General features: G+C 41.0%; 3 protein-coding genes across 9 annotated transcripts in view; 2 read left to right on the forward strand and 1 right to left on the reverse strand.

The window, feature by feature from the left end:
• The window catches only part of abcc8 (ATP-binding cassette, sub-family C (CFTR/MRP), member 8), a 60,861-nt gene extending 42,425 nt beyond the window's left edge, over positions 1-18,436 (forward strand). For 2 of the 3 annotated variants that reach the window (XM_062421297.1, XM_062421295.1), the window contains 19 exons: positions 2,041-2,125; positions 2,545-2,625; positions 3,586-3,723; positions 3,967-4,092; positions 4,322-4,418; positions 5,882-6,129; positions 8,422-8,588; positions 9,071-9,298; positions 10,213-10,305; positions 10,563-10,665; positions 11,120-11,233; positions 12,427-12,547; positions 13,037-13,167; positions 13,393-13,471; positions 13,670-13,778; positions 14,268-14,371; positions 16,529-16,662; positions 17,771-17,833; positions 18,299-18,436. In XM_062421297.1, coding sequence (XP_062277281.1) covers positions 2,041-2,125; positions 2,545-2,625; positions 3,586-3,723; positions 3,967-4,092; positions 4,322-4,418; positions 5,882-6,129; positions 8,422-8,588; positions 9,071-9,298; positions 10,213-10,305; positions 10,563-10,665; positions 11,120-11,233; positions 12,427-12,547; positions 13,037-13,167; positions 13,393-13,471; positions 13,670-13,778; positions 14,268-14,371; positions 16,529-16,662; positions 17,771-17,833; positions 18,299-18,436 — 2,359 coding nt within the window. Of the gene's footprint in view, positions 1-2,040; positions 2,126-2,544; positions 2,626-3,585; positions 3,724-3,966; positions 4,093-4,321; positions 4,419-5,022; positions 5,093-5,881; positions 6,130-8,421; positions 8,589-9,070; positions 9,299-10,212; positions 10,306-10,562; positions 10,666-11,119; positions 11,234-12,426; positions 12,548-13,036; positions 13,168-13,392; positions 13,472-13,669; positions 13,779-14,267; positions 14,372-16,528; positions 16,663-17,770; positions 17,834-18,298 lie in introns of all 3 variants that reach the window. The other variant, XM_062421294.1, reaches the window with a different exon arrangement.
• The window catches only part of mob2a (MOB kinase activator 2a), a 108,337-nt gene that overhangs the window by 25,797 nt on the left and 57,418 nt on the right, over positions 1-25,122 (reverse strand). For 3 of the 4 annotated variants that reach the window (XM_062421301.1, XM_062421300.1, XM_062421302.1), the window contains exons 4-5: positions 24,438-24,562; positions 21,961-23,819 (exon numbers count right to left, since the gene is read on the reverse strand). In XM_062421301.1, coding sequence (XP_062277285.1) covers positions 23,506-23,819; positions 24,438-24,562 — 439 coding nt within the window. In that variant the 3' untranslated portion in view covers positions 21,961-23,505. Of the gene's footprint in view, positions 1-21,960; positions 23,820-24,437; positions 24,563-25,122 lie in introns of those variants that run through there. The other variant, XR_009925321.1, reaches the window with a different exon arrangement.
• Positions 19,580-24,481, forward strand: kcnj11 (potassium inwardly rectifying channel subfamily J member 11). 2 transcript variants are annotated; one of them, XM_062421299.1, is made up of 2 exons: positions 19,580-20,712; positions 24,422-24,481. In XM_062421299.1, the coding sequence occupies exons 1-2, from the start codon at positions 19,663-19,665 to the stop codon at positions 24,479-24,481; spliced, it is 1,110 nt and encodes a 369-aa protein (XP_062277283.1). In that variant the 5' UTR covers positions 19,580-19,662. The 2 variants fall into 2 exon arrangements, with proteins under 2 accessions (XP_062277283.1, XP_062277282.1); XM_062421298.1 differs by lacking the exon at positions 24,422-24,481 and having other exon boundaries at positions 19,580-21,500.

Here is a 25,122-nt window from a genome sequence, read left to right on the forward strand (position 1 = left end):
TACAATTACTATTGTTTGTTCATGTATCAAGGGGCAGCTTCTGGCATTAACCAATCAGACCAGAGTGGGCTCATCTGGTGGGGTCCCTAGAGCGACATGAGCCAAATCAGGGTGTTTTAGATAGAGGGTGAACTGAGGGGCTGCATAAAGAGCCAGTATAAGATAAATGAGGAGTTGTTCAAACTATAAATCATACAGAAATACTCCAATGGAGCTCCAGAATATATATTTGGAGATTTGAAATGGGCATGATATGTCCCCTTTAATTGTTGCAATTGTTTAATTGGGTACCATAACTTAGATCAAACTTGTTCAAAGGTGGTCTAGAGGGGTCCATTCAGTCTACCCTCATGTCAACAAAAGCTCGGTGTAGCAGGTTATTAGTCAAGGATTTGTTCAGACCATGCTGAACTAGACTTTTTAGGTTTCTCTGGATTTCTTGATATGTAGACATTTACAACAACAACAAAAATCCTTTCACATTTGTATTCGTAACCACTGTGTATGAGCTGCAGTGTGTGCATTAATTATTCAACTGTATTAAACTCAGTATCACATAATTATAATAAATTAGTTGCATGTTCTTTTTTAATAAGACATGCATAAGACATTGTTAGAGAGTAATCAACGTTTTCTCGAGCCAAGCTGTGAAACCAAACAGAGACAATTACCCTCTCGTCCCCTGAGGCCATTGAGGAAAATTGGACGTGCCTGATTAAGTCAACAGTTTGAGTCCAGTACAAGTAGCCAGGTTGTGACTTTTTAAATAAACTGCTTTGACATTAAGGCACCTCAAGCCAGGATCCGTCTCTTCGTCCCTAAATGTGTGCAGTTTGTCCACAGCTTCAACTTCAGTTCACTCCTGACAAAGTGACACCCTGGTTTCGTCTGCGTGGGCACAATCAGAACACACACACACACACACACACACACACACACACACACACACACACACACACACACACACACACACACACACACAGAGACACACATTCTCTTTTACTGACAAACACTCAAACTCAACTGCACACAGTCGTAATTTTCCTCACAACAAATGATCTTTCTGAAAGGTCTGCTGCTTGCATTTATGGTAACAACTGTGAGCTCTCTGAGTCTAATGGACTGCTGTGCTTTGTTGCTGTGGAGATGTTCTATATAAAATAGAGATGTTTGCCCAGACTGTGCGGCCTTGTCTCCGTCTCTTCTTTCTCTTTATTCACCGACCATTCTTTCCTCCCAACACCCTGCCTGACTGTCCTTTTTCAGGCAAAATCCAGATGACTTCAGGGTTGTAGCCTCAGGTGTTTTCAGACATTAAGAACCCACAGCTATGCTACTGGCTATGTCAGGCTTTAATGCCTATTATGAAGAAAACCAAACTGGTGTACCAGTTCAGCTGATAGTTGTTGAGTTATTTCACTAGAAGAAAAGTCAGGGGATCACTAGGGTCAGTAGGCGGCATCCTCTGGGGACCATTAATCTCTGTAGAAAATTTCATATCAATCCATCCCATAATTATTGAGATATCTGGACTCCATTTTTAGGCTGCAAAACTCTTAAGACTCCAGTAATTAGTGAGCTGTCAAATCACAATGTAAAACTGAATATGACATATATTTGTATATATGCATTTGTTAGTGTCCCAATATTAATATGATAGAAATGAGGATTAATTTACATTTTTAATTAAAATATGAACATGAATGAATGATTAAGGCAGCATTATAATTTGCTCCCTATCTGTGTCTTTGAATTTTCCTCTCTGTATTCTGTTTTTGATGTGAGTCTCTGTTGGAGCTCTGAGGGGCAACATTTTTCAAGACCACAGAGGTTGCTTTTCCCCTTTTAATTGTAAGTCTTCCTGGTTATGTTCAGAGACTTTTAACGGGTCGACATATCAGCCAATCGATGCTCAGGACCTTGGGCGTACTATCACAGAGAATTTAAGATGATGGATTAGTCAAATTAATTTAGTTTCTACAATATTAGCCGATGCTCCCTGTCCTCATCAGTTGTCTGCCTCTGTTTTGTGCCCGCCAGGTACAAAGCTGTCATCGAAGCCTGCTCTCTTCAGCCTGACATCGACATCCTTCCACAGGGGGACCTGACAGAGATTGGGGAGCGGGTCGGTATCACAGTACAATTTTGAATTATTTTTGTTTCCTCTGTTGCTCTTTTATTTGTTTCCAGGTCTGGCCATATTTGCAGTTGTAGTGAAGTATGATCCTGAATGACAGGATCATTAGTCATTGTTACTGTGCAGCGAGGATTTGAGATGTGTGTGTGTGTGTGTGTGTGTGTGTGTGTGTGTGTGCGCGTGTGTGTGTGTGTGCAGGGAGTTTGGGGGGGGGATTGACCTTGTTCAGCCAGAGCACTGTCATGTTGGATTTCTTCATGCACCAGTAATGCAGGAAATAAAATGTGAATCTCTTCTATTACTCTAGGGGCGAGCACCACATGCATGTATGGATATAGTGATGTTAGCCATTCCTGTTTGTAATGGAAGCTTGTAGTAATGTTTTATTTACACCCCCTCTTGTGCAGGGCATCATCCTCTCAGGTGGACAGAAACAGCGCATTAGCGTGGCCAGAGCCTTGTACCAGCAGACCAGCGTGGTTTTTCTGGTGAGTCCGTAAACAAACATCTTCGATCAAAAGAGTGACGTCAGTTAGTGGATCGTGCCTTTAGTTTTCTGTATCAGTATTAACAGTGAAGCTGCGTTTCTGAAGCCTCAGCTGTAGACTCAGATGTGATTCTATTTCTGATGCCTTCCTATGTGTCAAAAATAGCAGCACACTTTCTTAAGCTCAACTGCAGGGCTGAGAAGCTAAATGCAGCTTTCCTTCAGTTTGAAAATGCCAATTCCTGATGGATTTTACTACCTGTCAGTTCATTATTTATTATTTTATAATAAATGCATGTAACTCATGTTTTGGACATTTTGGTGGGAAGTAAAAGCTGAAGTGCTCACTTTGAACGGTTATGATTTAGACCCTGTTTGTAACTGGGATTAACATGCGTCTCTGGTGATCCAATCACAAATAGACGGCCGAGTAACATTACTGTTCACACCTGTTCTCTATTATGCATCTCAAGCTGACCACTTGTGTCTACCAAACATCACTGCCTACATCATTTCCACAAGAAGGTCAAAGAACCCCGCTCACAGTGTTAGCGTGGGCTAAGAGCTAAGAGCTGAGAAAAAAAGTTTCAATATACAAGTACAGGCTTTTCTAACTATTCAGATTCAACTGTTGTCGTGCTTTTACCAAAACAAATGCCACATCCTGCACTGATTAAATATTTTCCTGTTATGTCCTTGCCAGGGACGCATGAGGACACAGTAGCATTTACATTCCAAAAAATATGTGGCCAAATGCAACCCTAACCCTAACCTAACCCTAACCCAACTCGGCAAGTGGTATGAGTGATCGGATCACAATGCATCTTGGTGGTTGTTTGCACTTGTATTGAGCTGCTGTCTGGCATGTTAATGCCAGATATAAATAGGGTCCTAGAGTGATCACCCCTTTGATGCATTTTGGCAGCTGAAATACAAAAAGTCTGTTGATTTCTTTTTTTAGGATGACCCATTCTCTGCATTAGACATCCACCTGAGTGACCACCTGATGCAGGACGGCATCCTCAAGCTCCTGAGAGAGGAGAAAAGAACGGTGGTGTTGGTCACACACAAACTTCAGTATCTACCACATGCAGACTGGGTACGTTCAGCTGAATAAGCTGTATATTTACACACCTTTTAACTCCTTAACAGCCAGAGTAATTGTTCATTTGTAAAGCTGTTATTTTATTTATGATACAATCACTTTTCTGTCTCATTTGGGGCGCAGAGAGTTTCTCTCAGGAAGATCCGAGAGCACATTAAGATTGATTTACATTCTCTGCTGATAACAAGAATTGCATTTGTTCCTTGTCTTTGTGTCTGTGATTTTGTTTGTTATCAGATTATTGCCATGAAGGATGGCACCATTCAGACTGAGGGGACTCTAAAGGACATCTCGAACTCTGAGCCTGAGCTATTTGAGCAGTGGAAAATTTTAATGCACAGACAGGACCAGGAGTTTGAGAAGGTGATTCATGAGTGGACACTCAAAGTGCTGATTAATCCTTAATGAGTTTAAATCAGTCTTTAATAACATTTGCTTTTGGTAATTGTAGGGTTGTATGTGCACTGTCTAGCACTGCCTGGAAGCAATGTTTGATTGCCTGGGTTTTTTTTTTATATACCAACAGATTGTTGTCTTAATATTCTGGTGGGAATAAATGTGTTTTTCATCATTATCATCACCTCTCCTCCAGGAGACGGTGGCCACCAGTTTGACAGATCTGGAGAGGAAAAACCTGCGGAGGGCCATGTATTCTAGAGAGGCCGTCGGGACCGAAGACGATGAAGAAGGTGAGAGGTCACATGACCGCTGCCATGACAACAGGAAAACAGCAGCTTGATTATACTTTGAGATGATTAACTGATTCACTTGACTGATTTGAACCTGATTGAAATGTGTATATGTGTGTATCCTGGTAATGGTAAAGGCAGAGTATCATTTCCCTTTTCCTTGTGTTCTCTTTTCATGGAGATGCAATGAGTACAACCTGTTTTGTGATTAATGTTTGAAATGTGTTGGTGTGCAGTTGTTGTCACATCAATTTCAATATGACGTGAGCATCTACAACATGAGATTTACTGAAATTGTGTCGGATTGATGTGATCATACAAATTAATTCCCTGCATTTTATTCTTACCCCTTGTGCTTTTATATAATTCAAACATTGCATCAGACACCTTGCTCTTCTCTCTGAGTCTGGTGTTTTGTGTCTTGGGTTCTCTCAGCAACCGTTTATGACACAGCCTTCTCTCTGCCAGCCTCCTGTTGTGAAATACTCAATCTGACCCTTTCTCTGTATGTGACTCCTGCTGTGAAACGTGTGACTGTAGAGGAAGGTATTAAGGTGCAGTGGCTGTACTCTTTATCTATGTTCTGTGTTGTCTCCCGTGTGCTGGTGGCACCCCTGAGTGGACTTGTGCGATGGCTCCAGCAGCAGGTCTTGCCCTCATGTTCGATCGAGCAGGTGTGGCCACAAAGCATGGTTTGAGAAACAAACTAAACAAAAAAAAAGTCTGTGGCATTGTGACGCTGCAAGCAAATTGCAGCTGTGTGAGCTTCTCATCATCATGTAGTATTTTCTTTTTCTCGCTTTTTTCCCCTCAAACATTTGTCACTGTTGCTCATCAAAACCCGCCAGCATGATGACAGATGGTGGTATCTGTAATCTGTTCAGCCCTGCCAGTCATTCTGACCTTTTCTTTTCCTCCACAACTCTCCTGCTTCCTCTCTGCCTCCAGCTTGTCTAAACCTCACACATGCAGCCTCATGCTCCAAAGCTTGCTGCATGATGTGATGTGATATATTTACATCAGGGGTGAGGAGGTCGTTAAAATTAGCTCCTCAACCCCAGTCAGTGTGTCATGCTGTGGCTATCTCTGAAAAACACTGCATTCATGGGAATGAGCATCTGCCTGATGTCATAGAGCATGAATGAATATGGATACTGAAGCCCGTAGCATACTCTCTCTCTGGTTTCTCCTCTTCTTTGGCCCCTATCTCCTCTCTTTGTTAGCTCTTGTTCTCCAGAGAGAAACATGAGGGAACAAGCTGAGAAAATGATTAAATATATATATTAAATATCTAGAAACGGGAAGGAACGTTAAAAATAGAGAGCATATGAACCCAACCACAGCAGAGGTTTATTTATTGCCTCCCAAATAAATCAAAAACTCATCCTGGTCAAATCTCACATTTGGCCAAAAACTAAACCGAGCCTCTTATACATTGTAACTTGTCTCCATCTTGACCTCAGAGGAATCTGTGGAGAGCGACGATGATGATAACCTGTCACTGGTAATGCGTCAGCGAGCCACCATCCCCTGGAAATCATGTGGCACCTACCTGTCCTCCGCCGGGCTCCTCCTCCTCATCCTGCTACTCATATCACAGCTCCTCAAACATTCCCTCATGGTCGCCATCGACTACTGGCTGGCGCACTGGACGTCACACGTTATCACGGCCAAGATAGAGGCATCGACTCGCAACTGTACGGTTGTTCAGGTGAGAGGCTGAAGGGAAGAGATGGTCAAAAATATTCTTTCTGCATTGAGCAGCAGTTTTTAGAGTCATAAAGTCTTTCTGCTTGATACCTTTAGGGAGGAGTAGATCATAAACAGATGCTGAATTGAATATGTTTGTATTAATATGATATTAAAATGATTGGTTTATCTTTTGATCAACAAAATAAACAAAATAACTGGCAACTGCTGGTCTCAATAGAAAACTGTTAATCATATCATCATATGTATTTTTTTGAAAGCATGCCAAAGTGAAATTACATAACAATTTTCTCAGTAATTCTGCAGTGTGTCTCAGTTACATAGAGCTGACCTAAACACAGACACTGCCAGCTCCAGATGGAGCCTTCGCTAACACACCCTGAAGCAACTGCATCTCAGCCTCATTTACATATTACGTCAGTATCAGAATGGAAAAATACATTTATGAAATAATGTTTGAGGTTTGCAATAATGCAGTGATTCTTTCAGTTGGTCTAACAGACTGCATAGATCATATAAATAAACAAATTCTCAGTGAAAACATCACAACTTGTTATCTATGTGAGTATGAAAGAGAGGCCATTTGACACCTACATTATACTTATTCAACTTTTGTTAGGGTTTAAGTTTGTAAGTATGTATGTTTTTTTCAGTGGCCTCCTCACAAATATAGCATCAGTTGACACATACACACACACATATATATGTATACATTTCTGTGTGTGTGTGTATATATATATATATATATATATATATATATATATATATATATATATATATATATATATACACATATATATATATGTACTTGTGTGTGTGTGTGTGTGTGTGTGTGTGTGTGTGTGTGTGTGTGTGTGTGTGTGTGTGTGTGTGTATCCTGGGGACTGAAATGCCAGGTCACATTTCACACAGTCATGCAACTAAAGACAGAGTCAGCTGGGCTTTGAGGACAGCAGTTTAAAAAGACACTGTGTCCTCCTGTCGTCTCATCCTCACTTCTTTCTTTCCTGTCACACACATGGACAATCACTGAATGTGCAGTCAAGTGCAGATAAACTGTCGTTTAAATGCTGAGGACATGTTGTTTGGCTAAGCTTCACTGTGTCTTTGCTAAGTGTATCTTATCTACACTCTGCCGTGGACTAATCCACGTGGGGACACTCTGAAGTCCTGTTCCGCTATCAAACACAAACTCTGGCACATTACTTCCACTTCACATTGCTACCAGGCCACTGTCCAACAGCACAGACAGCAGTTTACACTAAACTAAATGTTACTTGTAAAGGCACTCACAAGTGATTAATAACTGTATAGGATTACAGTGGAAATTCTTGATGTTGATTGTTTTTACAGGTCAAGTTATAAATGGTAAATTCCATTATGTGTCTCTGTTTGAAGTTTAACACAGTCCATATATTAAAAGACCTGCCATTTAAAGGAATGATAGCAGATAGTTACTGAAGTTGAGGTCATTATTATGTCGTCAACATTATTTTAAATATGAGCATTAGTATTATTATTACTATAATAATTACAAAAGTGTTTGCATCATTTTTCCCACGGTATGATATGACAAGTGTATTGCTAGAATTCATAAAATGAAATAATTGATTTAGTAATTAAATTCAAAAAACACATTTTGAATAGATTTTATTTTACATTAATCCAAATTGAACTATCAGTCTGACTTCACAAAGTGATATTTCAGCAGTGAAATAATTAAAAACATTAAAATAAAATATCTTAGTATGCAGTATGAGTCACATTTCAAATGCATCATATAAAAATTAAGGAGTAATGTGGGAAGAAAGATAATTCCTTGCGTATAATGTATAATCACAAAAAAATAATTAAAATAAAATTGAAAAGTTTGAGACCGTGCAGAGTGAAGAGAAAATAAATTGAGTAGAAAATAGAGAATTTCAGGACAGGTCGCTACAGCATCTCTGAGCTTATTTTTTTCTCTTGTCAGCTCTGAAGGCTTCACTGGCTGTTTTCACATTTAGACAGCTATTTTCTAACTAGCCTCAGAGTTTAATTATGCTTATAATTGCTGTACAAGCAAACTGACTGACAGAAATGCCCCACTCTCTTTAAAACATACACATATGCATCCATGCACACACACACACACACACACACACAAACACACACACACACACACACACACACACACACACACACACACACACACACACACACACACACACACACACACACACACACACACACACACACACACACACAGTTGCAGCCTTGTCTTTAATAACCCTGTCTCTCTCTATTCCTGTAGGACTGTGGCTTCAGTCACTCTTGGTATCTGCTGGTGTTCAGCGTGCTATGCTGCCTGGGCATCGTCCTTTGTCTGGTCACCTCTGTGGCTGTGGAGTGGACGGGCCTCAGCGTAGCCAAAAAGCTCCACCACAGCCTGCTCAACAAGATCATACTGGCCCCCATGCGGTACGAATGTGTGTGTCAGTGTGTGTGCTGCAGCTTTGCCTCATGATGTGTGAAAGGGACGGAGAGAGATACTGTGTGTTTGTTTGTATGTGCGCAAGAACACATCATTTAAAATAGGAATTACGCTCAAAAGCACTTTTTCTCGCCCCATTACTCTGAGCACCATCTGCTTTACTTACACAAAACCCAGGAGACGTCACTAACATAAAGACACATGACACACCTGCATGCATACGCTCACACACACAGCTGAATAAACTGATATATTTCACATGAAAGGCTTTAAACTAAACCAGCTGCTGAATATCATCATCACGTTATAGAAATCTTTAAAAAAAATAATTACTGCTCTAGTGAAATAAAGCAAGTGAAGTATTACAATGCATGTGCACTTAAATCTGTCCAGATTTTGTACATTTTGTCAGAAGTTTACTTGCTTTTAAACACAAGTTATGTTTTTTTTCTTTTCTTCATCCTTCCAGGCTGTTTGAGACGACGCCGCTCGGCAGCATCCTCAACAGGTTCTCTACTGACATGAACACAATTGACCAGCACATCCCGACCACGCTGGAATGCCTCTCCCGCTCCACCCTGCTGTGTGTGTCCGCCCTGGGTGTCATCTCCTACGTGACCCCTGTCTTCCTCATCGCCCTGCTGCCGCTGGCCGTCGCCTGCTACTTCATACAGAAATACTTTCGAGTGGCCTCCAGGTGAGTCAGCAGGTTTTCATCAACATTTGTTGCTCGGTGTTATTTAAATGTATTTAAATATGACTTTTTGGGTGTTTTTCCAATAAAATAATCCTCCTGTGAGTATGATAAATGCTTTGGAACAGCATTTATATCATAATGTAAGAACTTTCAATTTATTGAAACTTTAACTGAAACGTTAAATTCTGTAAAATGTGGAAAAATGAAATAGTAATAATCCTAGTAAATAATTTATAGGTTTTGGCTTTTTAAAATGTCTTTGGGTGGTTGCATTGCACTGGAGTAATTTGAAGTCATGACTCATGTATTTATAAAACGCTGGCTACATCCCTGCATGGGATTTATTTTATTAATTCCTTTAATCTTTCAAGGTTTGAACTTCTTGACACCCTAACAGGATGTGGGATTTGTGCTCTTGTTCTTGTTGTCATCATTTCTCCAATGTTTCCAGTGTCTCCATAATTAATGAAAACATGCCCAAAATGCATAGACCCACAGTTTTGTCTAGGATACATTTTACAGCAAAGCTTCCTCAAATATAGGCTCATTGATTTATGTTGTAATATCTGAATTACAAACACCTTATCATCTGTTTCTCACACTGCTCATCCATATCAAAAACAGCCACTACTTTGTAATGTAGCTCTTTTCCCGGTATTAGCCACTCTGATAAACACAATTGGATGGGGACATTTTCAGTAAATAGGGTTATTTTCAATTTTCAATAGATTTTATCAAATAGACAGCTCATGCATCAGTGGCCCAATGCTGTTTTGTATAACAGAAAAAGGGGTCATACAAGTCTTTTGTGTAAATAAAGGCTGAAATTCTTCATCCACTGTATAGATGATATTATCTGAGCTTTGCTTCAGCTGATAATTCTCTCTCTGCTGCTTCCTCCATCTTCTGGTCAGGGACCTGCAGCAGCTTGAGGACAGCACCCAACTCCCCCTACTCTCCCACTTCTCTGAGACAGTGGAAGGCCTAACCACCATAAGGGCCCTCAGGTAACATATTGTCTGGCTCTTCACATTCTCAGAGTCTTTCAGGGGTTGAAACATCAAGATTATTGTATAACAGGGAAATACACTGTATTTCTCCTAAATGTCCTTTAGTTTAATCAATTAAAATACATACTAATCTCCCATTAAGCTTTCCTCATTGATTCATGTTGATACACACTGAGGAACAGGCACTGTTTGCATAAAATGCAGTCAGTTATCAGAGAATAGAAGGTAATTATAAATGATCTTTCCTCTGGCAGATATGAGCCCAGGTTCAGACAGAGGTTACTGCAGTTCACAGATGCCAACAACATCGCCTCTCTCTTCCTCACAGCAGCCAATCGCTGGCTGGAAGTCCGCATGGTAATGATCCATTTACTGCTCAGCTCCTTCAGTTTCTGATCAATCCTGTTTGTTTACTTTAGATAGCAGTCATCTGGTTTCATGTAACTGCTCCCTCTGTTAGGATGATAAAAAAAATGATTTTTTCCCCCCATCCTTTTATAAACACAACACGTCTGTCTTCATGTAATTTGTATGTATCGGATGCATGGTGCTCACAGCTCATTCAGATTCTTGTGTTTCTCAGCTGCAGTGGAGATAATCTTGAGTTGTTTATTGATAAATGTACACAGATAAAAACACACAGGGCTTTTTGCTGATTCGTCTTCATGTGTTGACAATAAACAGATCTGTAATCATAAATCCACTTTTGATTTTTATTACCATTTATTTTATTTACATAGCACAATCTCTTGTCCTATGTTCTCCATTATTCAGTGGTGCTTCATCCTCTTGTCATGTTGACTCTCTGCAGGAGTATATCGGAGCCTGTGTGGTGTTGGTAGCAGCTGTAGCCTCCATCACAAACTCCCTCTATAACCAGCTGTCGACCGGTCTGGTGGGGCTTGGTCTGACATATGCACTCATGGTGAGACTCTGTCCATGTGTGTGTTTGTGGGGTTTTTTATTGCTTTTTTACTGGTCATTTAAAGGACCCTACAGATGGTTAACCACACTGGTTAATGGTGGTGTTGGCGCATTAAAACACAGGGATCTAAAAGGTGCTACAACACTTTTTATCGCTGGTAAAATGTTGCTGTTTTCTTTTTCTTTTTTTTTACACATGTAAAGTAAAATATGAGGAAAATATTACAAAAGGAACACTTGCATTAAACAAATTTATATTAAATGACTAAGTATTGAATATTCTTCACATTTGTATATTTACAGAGTTTACAAAACACAATATCTGACATGAACTTATTGTACTAATGCACTATGTAGTCACATTCATATTTATTTATTTATCTTTGCACTAACTTTCTCATCAATGTTACCTGATTTATATTGTTTGATGTACTGTTGTTGTGTTATATGTGCCTTGTAAGGTGTCTTTGAGTGCTTTGAAAGGTGCCTTTAAATAAAATTCATTATTATCATTATTATTATTATTATTATGAATGCAATACAAAACAATTCATTAACCACTCAAACACATCCATGATATACTAACTGGATAAATGAATTATGAGTTGTATCGTTGTTTAACTTGACAGGAGTCAAAGGAAAAGAGAAGTTTTAAGATTTGGGTTTAAATAACTTCCTGGAGTTCAGGGACCTCGTGCACTTGAGACTTATGATTAACAAGTCCATTAGTTGCTAATTGTGTATATTTTACATTATAACAGACTTAACAAACTTTAAAACTGATTTCATAATCTGAACAAATATGAGGTGTTTCACTGTGCTTCTTCATTATATTTCTGATCAAGGATGTTCAATTTTAAAAACTTGTTTGGTGGTGAGCATGTGGTACCACTTTATTAACTATTCATTTTATGTTTAAACATTACATTTACAGGATCATTATGTTGAAATTTTGATGAATATGTATTCAAAAGTCAAATGAACCTTAATTATTCAGATGTTAGTCATGGATGCATTTTCCAGCACCTCTTTTTTACTCTATGGGCAGAAACATTGCTGTGCTGACTCATTAACCTCCTTCTAACCCTGTGTGTTTTCCTGTGTTGACATTTTCCAAACTCGTCTCTAACCCCCCTCCTCCTCGTCCTCGTCCTCTCCACTTCTCCTCCTTCTCCTCCTGCCCTCGTGTATCAGGTGTCCAACTACATGAACTGGATGGTGCGTAACCTGGCAGATATGGAAGTACAGCTAGGCTCAGTCAAGAGGATTAACGGCCTCCTCAAAACTGAACCAGAGAATTACGAGGGTCTGCTCAGTAAGTGCAGCAAGCCACTTAAATTAAACCTTTGACTAATTTAGCAGGTGCACAAAGAAATCTTGTCTGGTTATGATTTCTTCCTCGCTCATGATGAAGTTTAAAATTGTCCTACATTTACCCCACATTCATCATTGTCAGCTCAAGCTGGGGTATAATAGTACTAATGCTCATGAGACATGTATCTTTATCCCCCTTCAGCTGGTTTTAGAGGAGTTAAAGCATTTTAATCCTCCTAATAATCTATTTTACATTCATATTTCCTTTCACCCATATAAACTTTAACGAAGTGGCAGGCGGCCTTTATAGTGTTAAAATGCATCATGACTACTTTTAAATGTGATAAAAAAAAGTTTTACATTTGGGTGTATCTACTACTACTACTAGGCAGCAGCAGAAACAGCTACAGTCAGTCTCCTCTATAGCTTCTGGCTTCCCAAGAGGTTTTAAGTAAATGAAAGCTAAATTCGTTTCTGTGTGTGTTCGCAGCTGTATCTCAGGTCCCTGAAGGCTGGCCCCGACATGGAGAGATCAAGATCCAGAATCTGAGCGTCCGTTACGACACCACACTGAAGCCTGTGCTCAAAAATGTGAACGCACACATCAGCCCTGGACAAAAGGTAAGCAAATGCTCAACCTGTGTGTGTGTGTCTCTCCCTCTCTCTCTCTGTGTGTGTGTGTGTGTGTGTGTGTGTGTGTGTGTGTGTGTGTGTGTGTGTGTGTGTGTGTGTGTGTGTGTGTGTGTGTGTGTGTGTGTGTGTGTGTGTGTGTGTGTGTGTGTGTGTGTGTGTGTGTGTGTGATGGTGTATTGGTGATAATGATGATTCAGATTTGTTTGTTTTCAGGTGGGGATCTGTGGCAGGACTGGCAGCGGCAAATCTTCTTTCTCCCTGGCCTTCTTCCGCATGGTGGACATGTTTGAGGGTAAAATATAAATTCAATTTCACATCAGTATGCAGATATTATTGAAATTAATTCAATATTTCTAATGAAATGTGAACAATATTATTCCTAAATGCAGCACTAGTAAAAACAAAAAAAGCTTTATTTATTGATGAATGAAATACCTTAAATGCTGCACCCATGTAATTAATGAGTGATTTGTTGTTTTTTCCCCTTTAGGGAGGATTGTGATTGATAACATCGACATCGCTAAGCTGCCTTTGCAGACCCTCAGGTCTCGCTTGTCCATCATCCTCCAAGACCCCATCCTGTTCAGTGGCACCATCCGGTATGATGAACTTCACTGATATCAGTCATGTCCATCTTCACAGGAGTTTAGATTGCATGATAATATTCTACTAAAGATTTCAGCAGAAAAAGGAAAACCACAAAACTTTTCCAGTAACTCCAGCTGATAAACAGCCACACACACTTCAAAGTGATTTATCTGGAGCATGAGTAGAGCTGAGAGTGTAGATAAGACGACATTTCTCTGAGTTTTATTTTTAGACTTCAACAACAGTGACCATAAAAGCTCCGTCATGTCGGAAATGGTGATGAGTAGATATTTTAAAAAGCCGCCAAACTGTTGGGTGGGAAACATATTGAAATATTCATTGTGCAGTCATAAGAGACGTTACTAAAAATTGATTTTATATCATCAAATGAAACCTCTGAATGTTCAAAACCTAAAGCAATTAAAACGCTGCTCTCCTGATACAGTCACCTCACAGTATGATGGTTGATCACAGTCGCCCGTGTGTGTGTGTGTGTTTAGGTTCAACCTGGATCCGGAGATGAAGGCTACAGACGAGATGCTGTGGGAGGCTCTGGATATCGCTCAGCTGAAGCCTGTTGTTAAATTGCTTCCTGGAGGGCTTGGTGAGAATATGTCTGTCAGTTAAAGTCTGCGTCTGTGTTAGTGTGTGTGTGTGTGTGTGTGTGTGTGTGTGTGTGTGTGTGTGTGTGTGTGTGCGTGTGTGTGTGTGTGTGTGTGTGTGTGTGTGTGTGTGTGTGTGTGTGTGATAAAGACTGTTATTACTGTTAATGTCAGGGACTAAAAAATACTATATGAACAAATATATTCCACATTTAACTGTTAATCTTTGTTTCAACACACTCAAATGATGCAGGATATAATCAAACAACATGTGTGCAATAAACATAGTAAATCCTACACTATCAGCTGCTGAAGTGTCTCGACTCCAAGATCAAGCTACTGTATCAGAATACATGAGCATTAATTTTTTAAATCCCTGTCAGAGCTGTGTTATGTGTTGCTGCTCCATCTTGCACAGTTTCAGACTGCAGCAGTCCCACAGATCAGACCAGTCATAGCTGAGAGCCTCTTCAGTGGAGTTAAACTATATATGTGATGAATGCCTGGTATGCTGATGAATGAGGCCTCCTCTCTGCAGGGTGACTTACTTTAGCTCCTGTTGCTTTGCAATTCATCACTCAGTTATTTATGTTCTGTCATCCTCGAAACTTTCTCATAAAAACACGAAGCCTATTCTGTTGGATTTACAGACTGCTGGTGCTCATCTTACTTTGATGTACTTCAGTTTGTTTCGGTTGCCACAGATACAGAAACCTGCCCTTTCACTTTGTAAGACTGACTGTGTGTGTGTGTGTGTGTGTGTGTGTGTGTGTGTGTGTGTGTGTGTGTGTGTGTGTGTGTGTGTGTGTGTGTGTGTGTGTGTGTGTGTGTGTGTGTGTGTGTGTGTGTGTGTGTGTGTGTGTGATATGTTGAAACTTAGCTACTCACTGCTGTAGTTTATATTCACTGGAGCTAAATGTCGAGTAAGATATTGATCTGTAACCCAGGAGTTAAAGGCCTAGTTAATTTTGCTCTTTAATTTAATGAATGTAATTGTGAAGTGCCAACGGTGATTGTATTTAAATCAGTGTGCACTGTAGTAGAGGACTCTTTGTTACTGCAGTGGTGGTTAGTTTTTATAAAATAAGATGCACAGTTGGAATTAGTTCTTGAATCATTCATATATTTAAAGTTCCCCTCCATTCATGCTTTAAGAATAAGTATATCAAATATTGTTCTTTGAAAAATAGTTGTGTTTTTATCCACAAAAGTTAAAATATCTAAAATCTTTAAAATGACAACTTCCCCTTCTTCCTCATTCTAAATTAGAGAATCTCTGAATATACAAATTCGCAGGGTATGTCTCCTACTTCATTGTAAAGTCAATTCTCAGTATTTGTGTACTGGAGGCTTCAAGTTTCCACATACAGTATGCCTGTGTACGATGAATACTAGACCAGGATTGGCTCTGGACGCGTGATGTCAGAAATCATGCTCGTAAGCCTGCCCTTAAATTTAAATTTTGAAGTCAGATTTTCCATAAGCTCAGAAAAAAATGTCCATTTTCGGCAGATAAATGTGAAAACATTCTTTAGTGTCAAACTCTGCACATGATTCATTCTGCACAGTGAAGCGCAAACATATAACTGTAGGAACAAGAACATTAATGCTTAATATAGACTGCAAATACTGTAGTATACAATTTTATTTTTGATTTACTGTTTTACTATTCAGAAAATTTAGCAGATTTTTTTGTCATTTCCTCAGTAAAGGAACAAGTGTTAACCATGCATGTTATCCTGTTGGCTACAGTTTATTTATTTTTATGAATCCTGTTTCCAGCAGTTCTAGATGATCCATTTTTAAAAGTTTCTTTTAAAAACTACCATCAGCTTCCTGTTTTTAACCTTAAATACCCTGAAAAGCTTTTCCCATGTAACTTAATTTTGGAAAGCCAACTGACTTATAGGTCACTGGAGAGCAGTTCAGTTTTTCAAGCATCTTTTTATGATCATCTATTTTTTTTTTTTAAATCATGGCCTCATTCAAAACATAGAAATGTATACGGCAAATCAATCTTTAAGCCAAGAGTTAATGGCAGATTAATGTTGTTCTTTCATGTAGCAATAATAATAATGTTTAAGTGATGTAAACATAATCGTTGGTGGTGCATTGCTATGTATTTATGAACCATATTTAAATATGTTGTTTTCCTCTAGATACCCTGGTGACAGAGGGAGGAGAAAACTTCAGCCAGGGTCAGAGACAGCTGTTCTGTCTGGCCAGAGCCTTTGTCAGGAAGAGCAGCATCCTCATCATGGATGAAGCCACTGCGTCCATTGATATGGCAACGGTTAGTGTGCATTTAACACAGGAACCTTTTAATGGCTGTAAATGGAAAGGTGAAGATGAGAGGAGGCAACACACACACACATACACATGTGATAAAGGAAATGAGAGACAATGAAATGGAGGAGGTGAAGGAGATAAGAGAAGTTTGAAGTTGACCAAGTAATTTTCATCTGCAGGCATGGCAACAATGAACACAGATGAAAAGCTGACATTTATAGGCCCAGTCTGTGATTTTTGACCATCTTAACTTATATATATATTTGATAAGTTATATGATTATATAATTATAGATGGAAGAACTGCAGGATTGTGACTCTTAACTGATCTTAAATTAAAAATATAGGCCACTTAACATCATCAGAAAAAAGTGATAACTTATATTATGTTGGTGTCTAGAGTTAGTCCAATGATTAAAAGATCTGTCCATCATTTGGGAGCAATAGCAAGCTTGAATTTCGGATTGTACAACTAATTGATGATTTTTGATGTGAGAGGAAAATTAAAAGGAAGCTGGAGTGGAGAAGGAGATGTGTGTAAAGCAGGAAGAGAAAGAATGAAATAGAAGGAAAATACTCAGTAAGAGCCTGAGGGGACTCAGTGTCATCAAATCACTGCTTCTTACTTAAAACCTTCTCTTCAATGATCAGGCACAAAGAGAATTCCAGCGTATAATAATAACGCTGTACCACTGCCCTCCAGCAAACAGAGCTGAGCTTTGATCATGGACCCAACAGCGAGCTCGGTCAACGAGGAACAAGGAGGTGACAGTTTGAAAAGGCTTCATGAGATGGTTTTTGGCTGCATGAAGGAAGATCTTAATGCTTTTCAAAGACGTTTTAGTTTGCAGCATTAGATATTAATGTGATGCTAAAATCTCCAGACTAAAGAAGGTCATGTTAGAACCTATAAAGTGATAGAAACATACAACAATGTGGCGTTTCCATTGAAAACAAAATGCTGGAGTGTTAACTGTGTTTCAGGCACTGATGTTTTAGCAGTAAATCATTTTGAACTTGTGTGTGTATTTATCCAGTGGAAGGTTATATTGAATCTATGAGTGTTTGTTGTCATAGTCATCCTCCTCTCTCTCTCTGCTTCTGTCCCCACAGGAGAGTATTCTGCAGAAAGTGGTGATGACTGCTTTTGCTGACCGAACAGTAGTTATAATTGCAGTGAGTATTGTACCCTCCACTCTTCACAGTAACGCATGCAGCTCGGACTTTTATCTGCACTGCTGATGCAGTTCTTGTAAACTGATGCAGAGCTGCAGAGAAATGCAGCGTAGACATATAACAGCTGCAGGACTGCGTTGAGGACATGTGATGAAATGCAGCCAAGATCTGAGTTGATGAAGGCAGATTTTGAGGGTAAAAGTGTTTCAGGGTCCTGAAGTATTTTCATCAATCAGATGGAGTAGTCGAGAGGAACATTTCTTGATTATAGGGTTAGAGTGTCTTGTGTCTGTGACAGTGTCTTAATTCATGTCCTACCTTTACCACCAGTTTGATAACAGCATCACACAGCAGTTTCTGGCTCACATATATTTTGCAGATGTACAATAAAGAATTGACTTTTTATGATTGTGGATGTATGAGTCTGTATTAGAAACAAATGTTCTCTCCTACTCCGCTGCACAGCATCGCGTCCACACTATCCTGAATGCCGACCTGGTGATTGTGATGAAAAGGGGGATCATCCTGGAGTATGACAGGCCCCAGGACCTGCTGGAGAAGGAGGACAGTATCTTCGCCTCCTTCGTGCGAGCAGACAAGTAGCACAAAAAAAGGGAGAGGAAGTATTAAAGGAAGACATTCAAAGTGCAATTGTCCCATGGAATATATTTCCTTTATTTTTTAATCACGTTGTATTATATTTGTACATAAAAATGTTAATTCTTTGTTAATAAAACATAAATTATCATTTAAATTGGTGTTTTTTATTGTGTGTGGTTTGGGGGAAATGAGGGAAGTGAGAAGTGTTTTCTGTGTGTGTGGCTTCTTTTTTTTTTTTTTTTTAAAGTCACTGGTGGATTGCAAGTTTAATGTGCTGGACTGAAGCACAATAAGCCAGAAACATAAAAACATTCCTAGAAACATTCTCATAGCTATCACAGTGGGGTGAAAGGCTGCTGGAGCCAAGACTGACATCTGACATTAGAAAGTTATATGGATGCCAGAAGCACACAGTGGCCAGCGGTCACCACTGTAAAACACAGTAGTTAAAAGACTAAGTCTGACCCCTGTGTTTGAACAACCTTCTTTCTTTATCTATGAAATCTGTGGAGGTTTATAACAAACAGCCTGAGGATGATTTATTGTAGAGTGCCCTATATTTAACTCATTAGAGTATGAGTTGACTGTGGCACTCAGTGCTGCACATATAACTGTTTTAAATGCGTAATGGACCCGCTCCTGCATTCTCAGTCATTGACAATTACAGGAAGGGCACCACAGAGATGGTGGAGGGAGGGACTGCCTCTCCACCTCACAGCGTTCCCATCTCACGTTACCGAGCTGTAGAGAAGTGGCGGAGTCACTGCGCCACTAAGACCAGCCTTCTTATCCATAGGTGTTCAAACTACTGCACCTACATTTCACATCTCACTTGAATTTCCTTTGTGTCTGAGGCCGCGGCAAGTGCGCACCAGCAGTGGGCTGATTTACAATGGCACGGGACGGCGTGGCGTGACTTGGCGCAGCTATGCATGCTCGGTCGGTGCTGTGAGTGAGTGACGGCGGCAGCTGCGGTGCTGGAAGAAGAATCTTCTCATGGGACTGGCCGGTTGTGAAGCGCCTGATCTGGAGGCAACGTGAGGAACGCACATACCTCCAGAAAACGGTCGACAACAAGACTCTCCCCCCTTTCCACGACAGCTGCTGCGGTGCTGATACCGATCAGCGTCGGGTTGGTAAGAAAAGGCACCAGGAGAGAAGTGAACAATTCATTCACGCATCAGTGCCTCCACAGCCAAAAGGCTCTGGGTGCATAGTATGGGAGCGCTATGTTGTCCAGGAAAGGACTCATTCCTGATGATTACGTGCTGACACGTTTGGCTGAGGATGTCCAACCGCCCAAATTCAAGGCGAAACCGAGGAAAGCCCGGTTCGTCGCCAAGAACGGCACCTGCAATGTGGCGCACACTAACATCCGAGAACAGGGCCGTTTCTTGCAGGACGTCTTCACCACTCTGGTGGATTTAAAATGGCTCCACACGCTCATCATTTTCACCATGTCTTTCCTGTGCAGCTGGCTCCTTTTCGGGATGATCTGGTGGCTCGTCGCCTTTGCGCACGGCGACTTGGACCAGAATGGAGACGACTTTATCCCGTGCGTAACGGACATTCACTCCTTCTCTTCCGCTTTCCTCTTCTCCATAGAGGTACAGGTGACCATCGGCTTCGGGGGACGGATGATCACGGAGGAGTGTGTCTCCGCCATCATCATCCTGATCGTGCAGAACATCGTCGGGCTGGTCATAAACGCCATTATGCTCGGCTGCATCTTCATGAAAACTGCACAGGCGAACCGGCGCGCAGAGACGCTCATTTTCAGCAAGCACGCCGTCATCTCCGTCCGAAACAACAAGCTCTGCTTCATGGTGCGCATCGGGGACCTGAGGAAAAGCATGATCATCAGCGCCACCGTTCGAATGCAGGTGGTAAGGAGAACCACCACCGAGGAGGGAGAGATGGTGCCTCTAGACCAGATCGACATCCACATGGATAACCCGGTGGGCACAAACGGTATCTTCCTGGTGTCCCCCCTCATCATCTGCCACGTGATCGACAAGGACAGCCCTCTGTACCAGCTCTCCTCCATCGACCTGCAGCACGAGGACCTCGAGGTGATCGTAGTGCTGGAGGGGGTGGTGGAGACCACTGGCATCACCACGCAGGCCAGGACCTCCTACGTGTCAGAGGAGATCCTGTGGGGGCAGCGCTTTGTGCCCACCGTGTCCGAGGAGGACGGCATGTACGCGGTGGACTACTCCAAGTTCGGCAATACCATGAAGGTGCCGACACCTTGCTGTAGCGCCAAGAAACTGGATGAAGTTGGGGGCATCGCTCTGTTTAAGATGAACGAGGGCGTCACCTTGCGGCCGTCTGTGAGAAGGCGGCGGAGGTCCACAGTGGCCCGGCGGTCCAGGCTAGAGAGTTAGAAAAAGTGATGATCTGTGTAAAACATGTCAGCCAGCATTTTGTATGAGAATGAATGACGATTGATTACTTAGGTATGAAGAGTATTAAATGAGGACATATGTATTTAATAATTAACTATATTATGGGATGTTATCAGTATATTTCACCATGCAATCAAATGTACTTGCACATCAACATGCTGTTTACTCAGGGTCAGTGTGGAAATGCACAGATAACAATGCACTGAGTTTTATGAGATGTGACTGTCATTTAAACTAATGAGTCCTGATATCTAGAATGGAGACAAAGTCCAGTTTGGATGTTTAATCTTTTTTTTTTTTTCTACAGACAATTCTTTATATTTAATTGTGTCAGAATGAAAAAATATAAAGCAATAAAGAAAGATGCATGTAAAGTGTGTTGTTTGTGGGCAAAATAATACAACTTCAATAAAGTCCAATACCAATATAAATTGAAAAAAACGTAATCTATTTAAATTGCCTGATATTTATTTTATATATCCTTCACATTTGGTTATAAAAGACTACAGACTGAGATGAATAATGTTTAATATATTTTAGACAAGAAATTAACTCTGGTGGACAAATTACCTCAAACATGTTGGCGTTTCTGTACTGCAATTTCTTATTTATCAGCTGACAAATATGTAAGTACAGATATTCTGTATGAGTGATAAACTACTAAGAAACTGTCCCGGCTCATTTCTCAGTGATGTTCTACACACTAGACCAGAGTCAATCCTGATATTCAGTCTCTATTATGTGGTTTAACCTCCAAAAATACTGGATCCTACATTTCCCATGATGCAACTTTTCTATAACTGCTGGTACACACCTGTCTCTCCCCACACTTCTAGTTTGTAAAAAACATTGCTGATTAAAAATTGAGTTTCTAAACTCGAGAAAAGATCCCTTTGATGACATCACCATGACATCATCATCAATGATTTCCTCCTTGACAAAGCTCCTCGTCAGACACTATACGTCTGCTATACGACAGTTCTCACAGGATGAGCACCACTAATGAGGAAACTGAGCTTCAAGTGTGAAACTAGGCACTCAACATCTTCATGACCCCAACACACAACACACTCATGTTTTCTTCCCTTTGCATTGTTTACACAAACAAAAGACACATACTCAGGATGGCATTTCTCTTTTATTAGATTATAATCCGCAGAGCTTAAAATATTAAATTGCTTTTAACTTAGTTAATAATTAAAATACATAAAAACGAGAGCCAGAACTGAAGAACCCTGCAAAAAAAGGAAAAAAAATTAAAATAAATAAAAAAGGAGAATTATAAACCCAATCCTCCTCCATACAGAGGCTGTCTGACAGAACCCGCTTGCGATTCTTTGTACAGTAAAGTCCAAGCAGACTGTGCATTTTCTATACATGTGTAATGATACCATTATTGTTATTATTATTTCCGAACTAATTTTCCTCTGATAATCTTTTTAAAAAGCAAATTTAAAAAGGGACACGTAAAAACAAAACAAAACAAACAACATTAAAAAAAAACAAAAAAAAACAGAAGAGGAGATTTTTAGTGACAGTGAAACAGCAGAGCAGCTCCGCACCATTGCTCTCACCCCTCTTTCCGTCTCCCTCTCTGGGCCTGCAGACATTACCTCATGTCTTTGTCCTTCTGAGCTGCTGGAGTGGGTGTGGGGGTGGTGTTGGTGGTTTTAAGAGGAAGCTGCTGTGCTGAACACCATCAAACAGCTCTGATTCAGCCACACCAATCTGTCTCAAAGAGTCGATTCTCTGGTCAGATTAAATATCTAATATACAATCTTTATATTTTCTTCTCTTTCTCCCTGTTTCTGCGGTGTTCTCTACATCTCTGCTGCCCTCTACAGGTTGGCTCTGGGACATGTTTGTTAGGGGTACACCGGGTGATTATGTGGCTATACTGGAGTTATACACCATCTGTAAAACGCAGGACAGAGAATGAAAAGAGAGGAGCTTCTCTCTGGCAGCAGTGACATTTTCTCTCAGGTCCTGAGTAGGGAGCGCTTTAATCATTCCCCACATAAACAACCCAAACAGTGACTGGCTAGTATCACCCCGTCAGGCAGTAACATGGCTCTCCGCTGTCCGGCGTGGTGGCCTTGCGTTCGCCAGAGAGGGGAAGGACGAGCCCGCAGGTCAGCAGAGATGCCTCTTATCCACACATTAACAACACTGTACAATAGTAGGTCGAAGCAAAGCAGAGCCCCCTTCCTGTACTGTATGTTAGGCAGAGGATAGAGGGAGGCGAAGGGGCTAAGGGCCGACGGACACGCTGCACCCCCCCCCCCCCTCCCAACAAAAAATAAAACTGAATAAAACTTCAACAAAAATAAAAGTGAAATAAAACCAAAAAATAAAAACATACACATACTTTTTTGTTCCTAGTTTAAATTGCAAAGAAGATGGGAGGGATTTGCCCCTGGGAGGAACGCTCACGCCAATTCCTGCTGGCGTGACAAACCCCTCCCCGCCACCCCAAACCCCCCTGAAACCCCCCTCCCCCTTCCTTCCGGCTGGTTGGTTGGTGTCGTAGCGAAATACAAGGGTAGTGGAAGGTCTCTTTAAGTCCTGCTGGCACCAAGGAAGGGGGCCAGGCTGTCTTTCCTTCTCTCCTCTATCTTTTCTTCTATCACCCCCCGGGGCTGGTGTCTCACCGCTGCCCCCTGCTCATCTCTCCGTCACGTGATTTTGTGAAGAGGGGGAGGGTGCTGAGGCTGGGGGAGAGGGGGCAGGTGCAGGTGGCGGGGCGGGGGTGCAGAGGATTTCGGACAGGTCGTCCATGATACAGGTCTCCTTGGGGTCGACCAGGTTGAATTCCCTTACGAAAACGATGAAATGTGCATAGAGAGTGTTCAAGTGGCCCTGCAGGTCCATAGCCACGGTCTCTTTAAAGTGCGCCCAGTAGAGGTGAGCCAGCACATGGAACAGGTACCGGCAGATCTTCTTTACCAAGGACTCAAAGGAGTTGGGAAATTCTTTGCCTGAGGGGAGAGAGGAAACAAAAGCAGACAGGAGAGGCGGGATTAAAAAACTGGAATCACCACGGGGGAGAAAATGTTTAAAGTTCACCTCCGCTTAAAAAATGTGTTTTTCTTTTTGTTCCTACAGTTGGATGTTTGTGCTTGACTGTGCAGAATGATATATTCATCCGTGTAACTTTAATAACTAGTTAACTAAACTTCTCTGTAGTCAAACTTGAAGAAATAGAGCATTTACTTTGGACTACTTTCAGTTGCACATGAATACACACTTTAAAGCAGCAGGTTAACAATGTAACTGAAAATATAGTGCCCATTGCATGTGTTCAGGGCAGTATTGTGGCTCATTTATGTGTTTTTAATTGTTTCTGGACAACAAGGGAGCTCTGTGTCCCAGATGAATACAGGAGGATCAATTTCTTTTCATTGGATTAGTTTATCACAAGAAAAATAGATGTATCCTTTAACTGCTAAAAGTCTAACAGAAATGTCTCTTGTAGGACCACCACTCCTTCACTCTCTTCTTGAACTTCAACTTCATAAGCAGCAGGGGGCAGCGGTACAATAGGAGTTATTTCTGGGGGTCTTTGGCACCTCAGAGGCAGAGGAGGGGACACTCACCGTATTTTGTAGGAAAGATTTCCTCGTCTGTGACCAGTTTCTGACAAAGACTCATTACAAAGTCGACATATTGCGGAGCAGTGCACTTCGTCTTCTTCCCCCTCTCGTCATACCAGTAGTATATTCTACAGAGACACACAGAAAGAACAAAAAGCATTGGTCACATACACCTTGAATAATACCATTATACAATTCTTAAGACATATTACACAACTGTGAGCTGACTTTTAATTAATCATAGTGAATGTTTACTAAAGAATGTCTGTGGTTGAAGTAGCAGCAGCTCTGACAGACACAAGCATTTCCTGGAACTTAAACAGTGAAATTATTCATACGAGCAGGAAGAGAGACAACATACAGGTGAGCCATGAGACATAATTGTCCTATGAGGCATTAACCTGCTCTATTTCCTCATTTAGGGAAAACCCATATTCCCAATGACGTCTCATTTTGAATGAAGATACGGGCCACTGACTCTTGTGCACTGGTCTACAAACCATCTTGTGATACTGACAAATTCTTATCCAGATATCAAGTTTGCATGTTTTCATTCCAGTGGACTTGGTGAACCCTGTGCCCCAGAGCTTTAATTTCCTGATTGGGCCAAATTCCCCTTTGACACGGGAGTTAACGGGACACTGATCCCCCGCCCCCCTCCTTCCTCAGTCCCCGGGCCTGTCCCGCT

Source organism: Scomber scombrus, chromosome 6 (genome assembly GCF_963691925.1).
Source record: "Scomber scombrus chromosome 6, fScoSco1.1, whole genome shotgun sequence".
Taxonomy (NCBI): domain Eukaryota; kingdom Metazoa; phylum Chordata; class Actinopteri; order Scombriformes; family Scombridae; genus Scomber; species Scomber scombrus.